Source organism: Aquarana catesbeiana, linkage group LG01 (assembly GCF_042186555.1).
Source record: "Aquarana catesbeiana isolate 2022-GZ linkage group LG01, ASM4218655v1, whole genome shotgun sequence".
NCBI lineage: Eukaryota > Metazoa > Chordata > Amphibia > Anura > Ranidae > Aquarana > Aquarana catesbeiana.
The window spans coordinates 125,440,619-125,452,758 of NC_133324.1; the positions used below are offsets into that span (position 1 = coordinate 125,440,619).

The 12,140-nt window shown below is 41.3% G+C and overlaps 1 protein-coding gene across 2 annotated transcripts in view; it reads right to left on the reverse strand.

The window, feature by feature from the left end:
* Nucleotides 1–3,073: 3,073 nt before the first annotated feature.
* Nucleotides 3,074–12,140, reverse strand: part of RNF180 (ring finger protein 180) — a 112,730-nt gene continuing 103,663 nt past the window's right edge. For both annotated transcript variants that reach the window (XM_073623581.1, XM_073623586.1), the window contains exons 6-7: nt 10,401–10,526; nt 3,074–3,342 (exon numbers count right to left, since the gene is read on the reverse strand). In XM_073623581.1, the coding sequence (XP_073479682.1) occupies nt 3,149–3,342; nt 10,401–10,526 (320 nt within the window). In that variant the 3' untranslated portion in view covers nt 3,074–3,148. The remainder of the gene's footprint in view (nt 3,343–10,400; nt 10,527–12,140) is intronic.

A 12,140-nucleotide genomic window follows, 5' to 3' on the forward strand; every position in this document is an offset into this window, starting at 1 on the left:
TGCTACTACACAGGTTTTTATAGAAATCAAGAAACACTGATGAAATCTCCAAAGTTGTTAGTGCAATTTCAGTAGAAGAAATTTGTAATTCTACTACTTGTGACATTGGTTTCTGGGATTTTACAATTGCAGATAAAAGATGGCCCGTATTTTGCTCATCCTCGAAATAAGGTTGCTGGAGGAAAAAACGTTTCTGCTCTGCTTTTTTACGAGAGATACCAGAATATATCTGTTGTTTTTGTATTCATTTCTGCTGTGTTTCTATAGTAGGGTTTGCTATATATTGAAGTTCAGCCTTTAAGAAATCTTCAGTCAATAAATATTCCCAGGCCCTAGATTTTTTTTTTATTCTTGATATTTGAAAAAATATACAGTCCTCTCATATAAGCTTTTAATGAATCCCAATAGATCTGTGAAGATACAGTAGACTTGTTAATAGTGCTAGAGGCCTGAATTATTTTCTGTTTTGAAGGAAAAAGGTCAAACCAAAAAGGGTTGACTTTCTATAAAGTACAGATATGAGTTAAATTTAAAGTCAACTTAAGGACTAATGGGCAGTGTTCGGACAATCCTCTAGCTGCATATGAAGCTTCAGATATGACGGGTAGCATCATAGGTGTAACTAGCAAAAGGGGTGCATGCAGAAATTACTGGAGTTATATCCAAGCTATATCTATCTAAAGAAGGATCAAGATAATTATTTAAATCTCCTATTATTGGCCAGGGAACATCCGTTTTGTCAGACATAAAATTCAGTAGCTCTTTAAGTACCTCTGAGGAATATGGGGGGTATGGAAAGTATTCAGACCCCCTTACATTTTTCACTCTTTGTTATATTGCTGCCATTTGCTAAAATCATTTTAAGTTCATTATTTTCCTCATGAATGTACACACAGCACCCCATATTGACAGAAAAACACAGAATTGTTGACATTTGTGCAGATTTATTAAAAAAGAAAAACTGAAATATCACATGGTCCTAAGTATTCAGACCCTTTGCTCAGTATTTAGTAGAAGCCCCTTTTGATCTAATACAGCCATGAGTCTTTTTGGGAAAGATGCAACAAGTTTTTCACACCTGGATTTGGGGATCCTCTGCCATTCCTCCTTGCAGATTCTCTCCAGTTCTGTCAGGTTGGATGGTAAACGTTGATGGACAGCCATTTTTAGGTCTCTCCAGAGATGCTCAATTGAGTTTAAGTCAGGGCTCTGGATGGGCCATTCAAGAACAGTCACGGAGTTGTTGTGAAGCCACTCCTTCGTTATTTTAGCTGTGTGCTTAGGGTCATTGTCTTGTTGGAAGGTAAACCTTCGGCCCAGTCTGAGGTCCTGAGCACTCTGGAGAAGGTTTTCGTCCAGGATATCCCTCTATTCATCTTTCCCTTGATTGCAACCAGTTGTCCTGTCCCTGCAGCTGAAAAACACCCCCCACAGCATGATGCTGACACCACCATGCTTCACTGTTGGGACTGTATTGGACAGGTGATGAGCAGTGCCTTGTTTTCTCCACACATACCACTTAGAATTAAGGCCAAAAGGTTCTATCTTGGTCTCATCAGACCAGAGAATCTTATTTCTCATCATCTTGGAGTCCTTCAGGTGTTTTTTAGCAAACTCCATGCGGGCGTTCATGTGTCTTGCTCTGAGGAGAGGCTTCCGTCGGGCCACTCTGCCATAAAGCCCCGACTGGTGGAGGGCTGCAGTGATGGTTGACTTTCCACAACTTTCTCCCATTTCCCGACTGCATCTCTGGAGCTCAGCCACAATGATCTTTGGGTTCTTCTTTACCTCTCTCACCAAGGCTCTTCTCCCCCGATAGCTCAGTTTGGCCGGACGGCCAGCTCTAGGAAGGGTTCTGGTCATCCCAAACGTCTTCCATTTAAGGATTATGGAGGCCACTGTGCTCTTAGGAACCTTCTGGCCATACTGAGTGATTTGGGAGAAGGGCCTTAGTCAGGGAGGTGACCAAGAACCCGATGGTTACTTTGACAGAGCTCCAGCGTTTCTCTGTGGAAAGAATAGAACTTTCCAGAAGAACAACCATCTCTGCAGCACTCCACCAATCAGGCCTGTATGGAAGAGTGGCAAGACAGAAGCCACTCCTCAGTAAAAGGCACATGACAGCCCGCCTGGGAGTGTGCCATAAGGCACTTGAAGGACTCTCAGACCATGAGAAACAAAAGTCTCTGGTCTCATGAAACAAAGATTGAACTCTTTGGCCTGAATGGCAAGCTCCATGTCTGGAGGAAACCACTGCTCATCACCTGGCCAATACTATCCCTACAGTGAAGCATGGTGGTGGCAGCATCATGCTGTGGGGATGTTGTTCAGTGGCAGGAACTAGGAGACTAGTCAGGATCGAGGGAAAGATGAATGCAACAATATACAGAGACATTCTTGAAGGCAACTTGCTCCATAGCGCTCTGGAACTCAGACTGGGGCAATTTTCGTCTTCCAACAGGACAACAACCCTAAGCACACAGCCAAGATAACAAAGCGGTGACTCTGTAAATGTCTTTGAGTTGCACAGCCAGAGCCCAGACTTGAACCCAAGTGAACATCTCTGGAGAGATCTGAAAAGGGCTGTGCACTGATGCTCCCCGTTCAAACTAATTGAGCTGGAGAGGTCCTGCAAAGAAGAATGGGAGAAACTGCCTAAAAATAGGTGTGACAAGCTTGTAGCATCATACTCAAAAAGAACTGAGGCTGTAATTGGTGCCAAAGGTGCTTCAACAAAGTATTGAGCAAAGGCTGTGAATACTTATGTACATGTGATTTTTTTATTTTTAATAAATTTGCAAAGATTTCAAAAAAACTTTTTTCACGTTGTCATTATGGGCTATTGTTTGAAGAATTTTGAGGAAAATAATGAATTTAATTCATTTTGGAATAAGGCTGTAACATAACAAAATGTGGAAATAGTGAAGCGCTGTGAATACTTTTTGGATCCACTGTATGTGGCTTAATTATGTTAGGGAGTGATGACACAAAATGATTTCTAAACAGACTGACTGACAACTATCTGGTTAAATAGTGGCTTATATTATAAACATACTCTCCCATTGCAACACACTTCAGAATAGAAGTTTATTAAATGAACATGGTGTTTAACAACTGTTGTGTTATTTATGATCAATATGTATTTTTTTTACACTGAGAGAAAGAAATAATAAATGAGAAGACAGAATACAATAAATCCAATGACCCAATTCATTGAGTAAAAATATATCATAATCATGTCAAGGTTGAATCTCCATCCATGGCTTTCATCTTCAAAGTCAAATCTGTAACCAGCATGTGGAAACTGCCTTCTCCCAATACGGTCCATGTGTCTTCTGAAATCTAACACAAAGATGGTAATTAGGTATGTGACACATTGAAGCAGAGTTATGTAGCTCACACAAGTTAAACACGAATAAGTCAGAGTTTTAACCTTGTTCTCCTAGTCTATAAACAGAAACCACAACAACAAAGTTACAAATGATTACAAAACACATTTCATAAGAAACATACAAACCCCTCTAGGATGCACCAGTCAATACATATGTAATTTATTGGTAATCAGTGTCAGGTCACCTAGAGGCTGGGTGACAGATGCACACCGTTGGGATCAGGAGTGCACCGCAAGGTAGTGGACCGTACGGCTGACTGCTGCGGATTGAACCCTGGGAGGTTTCAGGAATCAGGTCTACTGGATCACTGACACAGATCCCACTGGGAGCTAGAGCATAGATTCCCCAGGGCACGGAGTCTAAGAGCAAGCAGGTGTTCACCAGAGCCTTTAATGGTAAGGATGGACTGCGATGCAGTCTGGCTCCAGGTCGCGGCCCCCAGGGTCTCACAGCTCACGCTTACGGTAGACTACAGGAGAAGAGGAAGGAGGCAGCAGGCTGGAACAACAAGGAAAGTAAGGGACAAGCCAAGGTCGGGGCCACAAGCAGACAAGGACAACAGAGTACACGCCAAGGTTCAGGGTCACAGGCAAACAGGGATGGTCAGGGTCACAAGCAGACAGGAATAGTTAAGAACAGGCCAAAGTCGGTAACATGAATCAGATGTAGGAAACACAGCAAGTACACACAGAGGCTAACACACAATGGTTGATCAGCACTGCTGGCTTGCAGTGCACAGGTTAATACAGGGTTCCCTGATAGGGCCCGGGGTGGGGCCATGCTTAGAGGAGAGGTTACAAAAGCAGTCAGGTGAGGGTCAGCTGGTCTCTAGAGATGAACACATGGAGACAGGTATGCTGATCGACAAACTCTATTGCATAACCATGACAATCAGTAACATATATTAAACCTTTGCAGTCAAGAGCTTTAATAAACATCCCGACCATTTTCATATCAAAGCAAAAACTTCCTCAGTATTTCTTTTTATACTTACGAGGCACTGCCCATATTTAGTATGTTACTTCTGAGTATGGGGGTGCTCATGCATGTGCTTTATGCAATGATTAAACACAGGAGTGTGAAATGCATTTGCTGATTTGCCTAGAGCTGTACGTGGATGTCCTGTACCTATTTTTAATTGATCTGTGATAGACTCACCCGGGACAGACGCTTTTGGAGGGGACTGAATGCTTGCCTCTTGCCTACCGACTATGGGCCCTGGCATTTGAGGGAGCTACAAGCATTTAGGAAGATGTTCTGTTATGTAATGCAAAAGGACATTATTAAAAAGGCCATGATGGTCTATGCCAGTGTGGGACTCATAGCAGATGCTGATGTCATCAGTAAACCACCTGTCTGGGGCCCCCTGCCATAATGTTTATAATGTTTTTATTGTAAGTAGGTCTGCTATTTTCTAAAGGAGTTTTGTTTTTTTACTTATGATAATGTGTATTGTACTGTGTGAGCTTGGAGACGGCAAGTCTGACCTGCAATGTGACATCTGAGTCATCCAGGTGGTTAATTAAGTATCCTTTGTGATGGGATTAACCATGAGTCAGCTGTACCTCATTAGCTAAACCATTCTGTGATCTTTTGGGTAAATATTTGGGTCATTGCTAATGTGGTGAGTGACTTCCTTCTCAAGTTTAAGTATAAAAGTCTGTATTCTTGTTCAAATAAACAGTTCTTATTCTGGTTTACTCTAAAACTGGTGTTGCCTAGTTCTTGGGGTAACTACAGCCAGATTTGCTGGACTTGTGTTCCAGAGCTTTGGGAAGCAGCTTCTTGGCGGAAATACCCAGTCAGGGTGTCCGGATTCTGTCACATGATCTTCAATAAAGACTTGTATTTTAATGCTGGAAGTGCCGTAATTTCTTCTTTCTTTATACACATGCATGTGCTTTACCTGCTGCCTGGCCTAGAATTAAAGGTAATACATTCAAGTTTAAAAGCTGAACTCTAGGGAAGATATTTTTTATAAACTAGATAAGGCCAACTTGGTTCAATATAAATATGCATACGTGATATCGGGGACCACTGGTGATGCTGTAAATCACTGTAGCAGCCTTTGCTACATATAGTGAGTCCCGTGATCTTCTGGGTTCCCTGCGTGTGGCTTCCCCTCTTCACACTGACCACAGAGGGCCACATGATCAGCACCTCCACCATACATAGAACGCCTTGTACTTTTTTTATTTTTTTGATATCTGGCCCAATTAAGTCTGCAAAAATATAATTCCTGGAGTTTAGTTTTAAGTCTTTTTTTTACATTTTTTAATTTGTTCAGAAATCATATTATATTTGCAATGAAGGTTGTCCCAAAAAGGCACCACAGAGAAAATCAGACATTGCACGACATTTAAAAATGAACAGGCAGATATAAAGAAAACACTACAGTTTTTTGTTTTTTTTTAAATAAATAAATACACAAGATTAAAGCGTTTGTTACCCCAACACTTCATATTCCTGATATGTGCCTGCTGTACCATGTACTTGTATAAGAAAGTATCCTGTTCTCTTTGTATTGCTTCCTTTATGTGAAATCCCTGGTGTTTCTGCCAGTCCTTCCTTCCTATTAAATACTGACCACACTAATCAGCAGAGCACACTGTGGTCAGTACTCTAGCTATGCTGGGAACTCAGTGTGCTCTCCTCCAATGATCAGACTTGTCCTGACACACCCCCCACACAGCCATTCACTGGGAAGCTCAGTATGCTGCTGCTTCTCCTCCCCCAGGTCTTATGCAGCTGAGAACAGAGGGAACAAGATCACTTAGAAAAAGGACATTTATAACGTATTTTTATATCTATACCAAAATATTTTGCCTTTCATTCCAATTTTAACTGAATGGGTTGTTTTACAAGGTGATCGTTTATAATCACTTTCAGTCCATATATTTTTAAATGCAAGTAGTATAAGCACATAAATATGACTTAGGAAGCCTTTTTGTAATGCCCTGTACAATAGAGCCCAGGCTGGGAGAGGCTGGTGCATTACAAGGAGCCAATCAGTTCCAGTGCACAAGAGCTAACAAGTGACATGCTGACAGCAGAGGAACATTAGGTCACCAGGTTTGCTCTGTTGTCTAACAAGGCTTTGTAAGCCTCAAAAAAGGCTAAAAGAAATTTAAAACAGCTCCCATATAGGTATTTAACTGTATAACTTGCTGTTTGCTGGAGTTTTAGCTTTAACAAGGGGTATACTGCATGCGCGCATCTCTGATTATTCTGAATTTTATTGAAAAAATGAAGACAAGACAAAGTGTAAATATTCATCTACCTATCCTTTTACTTGGCTAGCTAGATAAATATTTTTGTCATGTTTATTTTATTCAAATTAATTGTTTATTCACATTAATGAACAGTCTCACGCATCATGATGTACTCTACAACATGATATACTGTAAGTGAAACATGTATTTTCATTTGCTTTGTTTATGCATGTTTGTTTTAAACTGAGATTTTATGTCTTATTGTATACAATCTTTGTTTACATAAAAACTATTACATGGCAAAGGATTTCCAAAGCGCCATTGGCTATCTAAAGAGAAACCACAGCAATGGCAGCCTGGTTTTAGGCTCTGTTCTAAGATAAAGTAATCACAGATAAAAGAATGAATCACAATAAATCATTGCTCTGACCCTGTATGTATCGTTCCTCTTAAGCTATTTACAGTAGTTGCGGAAAAGGATAGCATTTTTTTTAACAGGTGGAAATCAGACAGAAAGTTTAATCAAAAACAAAAATAAATGAAAACCTGCATCCACAAAACCCAAAACCCACAACTAATCAGGAGGAAGGCAAAAAACCCTCATACAGCATGGTCCAATCAAAATAAGCCTCCACCAAAGCCCCCAGCTCCGATGGGATGCCCCTTGAATTTTATGCCACGTACAATATGTTGCTACACAAATTATTGGACGTGTTCAATGGCATTTTCGATTCTATCATCCTCCCAGCTTCTATGAGAGATGCTCTTACAATCTTAATTCCAAAACCAGGAAAAAACCCACTATTCCTAAAATCGTACAGAATTGTACAGGCCTACTTTCTTGTTGCAGGTGGACATTAAAATTCTGGCAAAAGTGCTTACCTCCTGTCTCAACCAGGTGATTCTATCCTTAATCCACATGGATCAGACGGGCTGCATGCTCAGTAAAAGCATCGCAATTAACATACAGTCATAATTTATAAATCTCCAGGCCTGTCATAACCATGTTGGTACTAGGGTGGTGGTGGCATTGGATGCAGAAAAAGCGTTCTATTCAGTGGCATGGAGTTACCTTTGGGAGTGTCTAAAATGTTTTGGATTTGGTCTCAAATTCATTAAGAGGGTGCAACTGTTATATCAAACACTGATAGCATGGGTATCTGTGAACGGCTGGGTCTCTGACCCATCCTGTAAACTGGGGCACCCGCCAGGGTTGCCAATTCTCCCCTCTCCTCTACGCTTTAGCAACGGAGCCATTAGCAATTTCCATTAGCTCTAACCTCCTCAAACGTGGACTTCAACTATAGGCCAGATGATTTGCTTGTATTTGAAGGGCTCTGGTGCATCGCTCCCAGATCTCCTATGTCATCCCCCGGGCATCCTTAGCTAAGCCGATACATATGTACGAGCCTTATTCAGCTGGCACGGCTCAAGTGCCATTTTTGTAAATGTAATTACATGTTTTTAATGAGAATTAATTTCTACCATATGGAAAGCACTAGATATTGTATATTTTGTTTCAGGTACCATCATCCCTTGAGTGCACCTATGATGCGGGGAACCAATTGAAGGAAAACAGAAGGATAACACGCTATGTGGCTTTGATTATATAATAGGGGACAGCTTGTTATGACTCACTGGTGAAACAGGGGTCATAACGTGAGGTGAGCAGTTACTGATTATATATATTTTCAGTTGATTTATTAACACAGTTTATGTATATATGTGATATTTATCTTATAGCATTCCCTGGTGTATCTACCATTGCAAATCTACAAAATCATTGACTCCATATTAAACACCTTTGTGTGTAGCAGCAGCATAAGCTACCTTGGCAGATCTTGAAAAACCAGCTGACCCTAGAGAAGCAGCCTTGCCTGATTTCAATAGTTACTACCTAGCATCCCAGCTTTCCCATTTTTACCATTTTGACAAACTGGATATGGTATGATGCCAAAACCCTAGCCTGCAGGTTGTCTACCCACCCTGTCTTCATCCCCTTGCAGACCATCATGTGCGGGACACGGGGCTCGGCTGCGCCTCATGACTGGATGAGCTTGACTTACAACCAACTGAACTGGCTATGACTAAACTGAGTACTCACACATTCCACTCCCACACGCCTCTCTAGTTCAACAATCATTTACTCAAACTTCTCTCTGCTAAACCCAATCCTCTGGGCCTCCATAGGGGAACATCTATCTACATCATGTAATATCTAATGATGGCCCTAAAACCTTTCAAACACTGAAAGATTAGCTCTCTCTCCCTAATTCTATTGTCCTTTCAATGCCTTTAGCTTCTGCATGCCTTGCATACTCAGTTCTCAAAGGCATACCCAGTGCTGTCAACAACTCCCCTTTTGGAGGTGATCCATGGCTCTGACCCCAAAAAGTTGATTTCTACTCTTTACAATATCCTACTCACACTCCGCCACTAATATAGCTTTTCAATTCAAGACTCGCTGGGAGGTGGACATGGGGGGCTGGACGACACGCAAAAGGAGGAAATACTAGATAGTTGTAAATTGGTCTCTCCTAGGGTCTTGGATTGTCTAACACAGCTGTATATTCTACATTGGGCCTACCTGACCACCAGAAACACTTTACAGTGCCAGAAAAGTGATAATTTGTAACTGGATGCAGGCACTTCCCCCCAACACTCTAATTCTGGATTGTGTATATCAATTCTACTCTCCCCTACAAAAAAAGTTAATATATACACAGAGAGGCTGTCCCTCCAAGTATAGTAAAATCTGGGATATATGGTTGGAACACTCGGCTACCTGTGTATGTGTTGATCTCTGCCTGTTTATTTCTAACCTATATATATATATATATATATATATATATTAGCTGTCAATTACATTTTCTGCATATAGAAAGACATCAAGCCCTTTTTTGAACCAATTTAGAGTTGGCTAGGACTAGATACTGTAGAAGACTATTTCACACTTTCACAGCTCTTATGCCGCGTACACACGAGCGGACTTTTGGACCAGACTGGTCCGACGGACTATCCAACGGACTTTCAACGGACTTCCAATGGACTTTCCGAATGAACGGACTTGCCTACACACAATCACATAAAAGTCCTACGGATTCGTGCGTGATGACGTACGACCGGACTAAAATAAGGAAGTTTATAGCCAGTAGCCAATAGCTGCCCCAGCGTCGCTTTTTGTCCGCTGGACTAGCATACAGACGAGCGGACTTTTCCATAGGAACTGGGTGCAGTGGAGTTCCGACATAAAGATTTGAAACATGTTCCAAATCTAAAGTCCGTCAGATTTTCGACCGAAAAAGTCCGATGCAGGTCCGATGAAGCCCGCACACGGTTGAATTATCCGCCGGACTCGGTCCGTCGGACCAGTCTGGTTAAAAAGTCCGCTCATGTGTACGCGGCATCACTGTAATGAACTCTTTCTTTGTGCATAGGATAAACCTTTTTTCCTCTAGGTTTAGAGCGCTCCCTTAAAGCGAACACCTTTTTTACCAAGTGAAGTATACGTACCATTTGTCTATTTATACAAGGTAATCCTATCCCATCTCTTCTCAAGAAAGAATACATTTAGTTAATCATTTCTCATAGTTAAGGTTTTCCATGCCAACAGATTATCAAAACCCTTTTACATAAATTGGTTTATAAAAAGCTGATGGTTTGCGCATAGTGGTCCTTTAACTATGAGTTAAAACAATGATTTGTCTTTTGCTTATCGTATGAAGTGCTAAATTCTTTGTGCTGAGTGCACTAACCCATAAAAAAGCCCATCTGAATCAACGCATTAGACTCTTACCTCCAAACACTCTGAAGAGTCGATTGCAGCTAGGTAATGGCCATTTTGCACAACTTGCTCTCTGGAAACTCTGCTTCCTTTTCAGATATTCATTTGGAAAAAGAGCCGCAGAAGATTTGCTGAGGTCTGTAATTTGACAAATAGAAAAGCAAGTCACGCTCACAACTAATACCGCAATAAAATCAACCCACATTGAACACATACATTATATATTTGCACAGTATGATGACTCAGCATTGCAAATTAAAATAGCAAGAGTGACATTTAACTTGTGTGACAAGTTACCTTACACTAAGACCCTCCATCAAATTTACAAACTCTAGCAAGATAATAGCTTTTACAGCTCTGCAAACAGTAAGGTTTCCCTACAGTATTCCTAAAGACCAATTAAACCTTTAGTTTAAGTCAGCTAAATACATTCCATGTGCTTCAAAACAAAAGGTGTTTAATGTCTTACAGGTGGTTTTCTTTTTAAAGTAGAAAAGCCTGTCTCTTGCCAGTGATTTCAAAAGGGGAGCAGTGGTCTCTCTGCAGAAGTCTGAGCTGCCCTCTGCCAGTATGACCTGTAACTTTGCAATCAGCAAAATTCAAGTTCCCCTAATTAGAGAGCTCTAACTCTGAGTCAGCAAAGGACGTATCAGACAGATCACTGCTCCCTCACAGAGAGCTAGAATTCTGCTCTGCAGCATGCTGGCATGGGACAGATTATTCTACTAAAGGTTTAATTGGGAATTAAAGCTAGTTTCTAAGTAAATGGCTAAAGACACATTTAAAATGTATATATCTGTTATCTGTCAAAAGCTGTAATTATGTTTAGGCAGCCTAGAGATCCCAGTACCAATGCAAGGCAGCATAGCCGGGTAAGCTATATAAATGTGAAAAAACCTTTCGATGCTATACCTGTGTATAAACCACCTATTATTCAACTCTAATGCCCCGTACACACGGTCGGACATTGATCGGACATTCCGACAACAAAATCCATGGATTTTTTCCGACGGATGTTGGCTCAAACTTGTCTTGCATACACATGGTCACACAAAGTTGTTGGAAAATCCGATCGTTCTAAACGCGGTGACGTAAAACACGTACGTCGGGACTATAAACGGGGCAGTAGCCAATAGCTTTTGTCTCTTAATTTATTCGGAGCATGCGTGGCACTTTGTGTGTCGGATTTGTGTATACACAATCGGAATTTCCAACAACGGATTTTGTTGTTGGAAAATTTTATAGCCTGCTCTCAAACTTTGTGTGTTGGAAAATCCGATGGAAAATGTTCGATGGAGCCCACACACGGTTGGAATTTCCGACAAGCTTCGATCGCACATTTTCCGTCGGAAAGTCCAACCGTGTGTACGGGGCATTATGCCGTGTACACACGGCTGTACTTTTCGACCAAACTTGTCCGACGGAACGAATCCGTCGGATAATTCGACCGTGTGTGGGCTTCATCGGACCTGCATCAGACCTTTTCTGTCGAAAATGTGATGGACTTTAGATTTAGAACATGTTTCAAATCTTTCCGACGGACTCGAGTTCGGGCGAAAAATCCATTCGTCTGTATGCTAGTCCCACGGACGAAAACCAACGCTAGGGCAGCTATTGGCTACTGGCTATGAACTTCTTTATTCTAGTCAGGTCATACGTCATCACGGTCGAATCTGTCGGACTTTGGTATGATTGTGTGTAGACAAGTCTGATTCGACGGAAGTCCATCAATGTCCGTCGAAAAGTCAGACG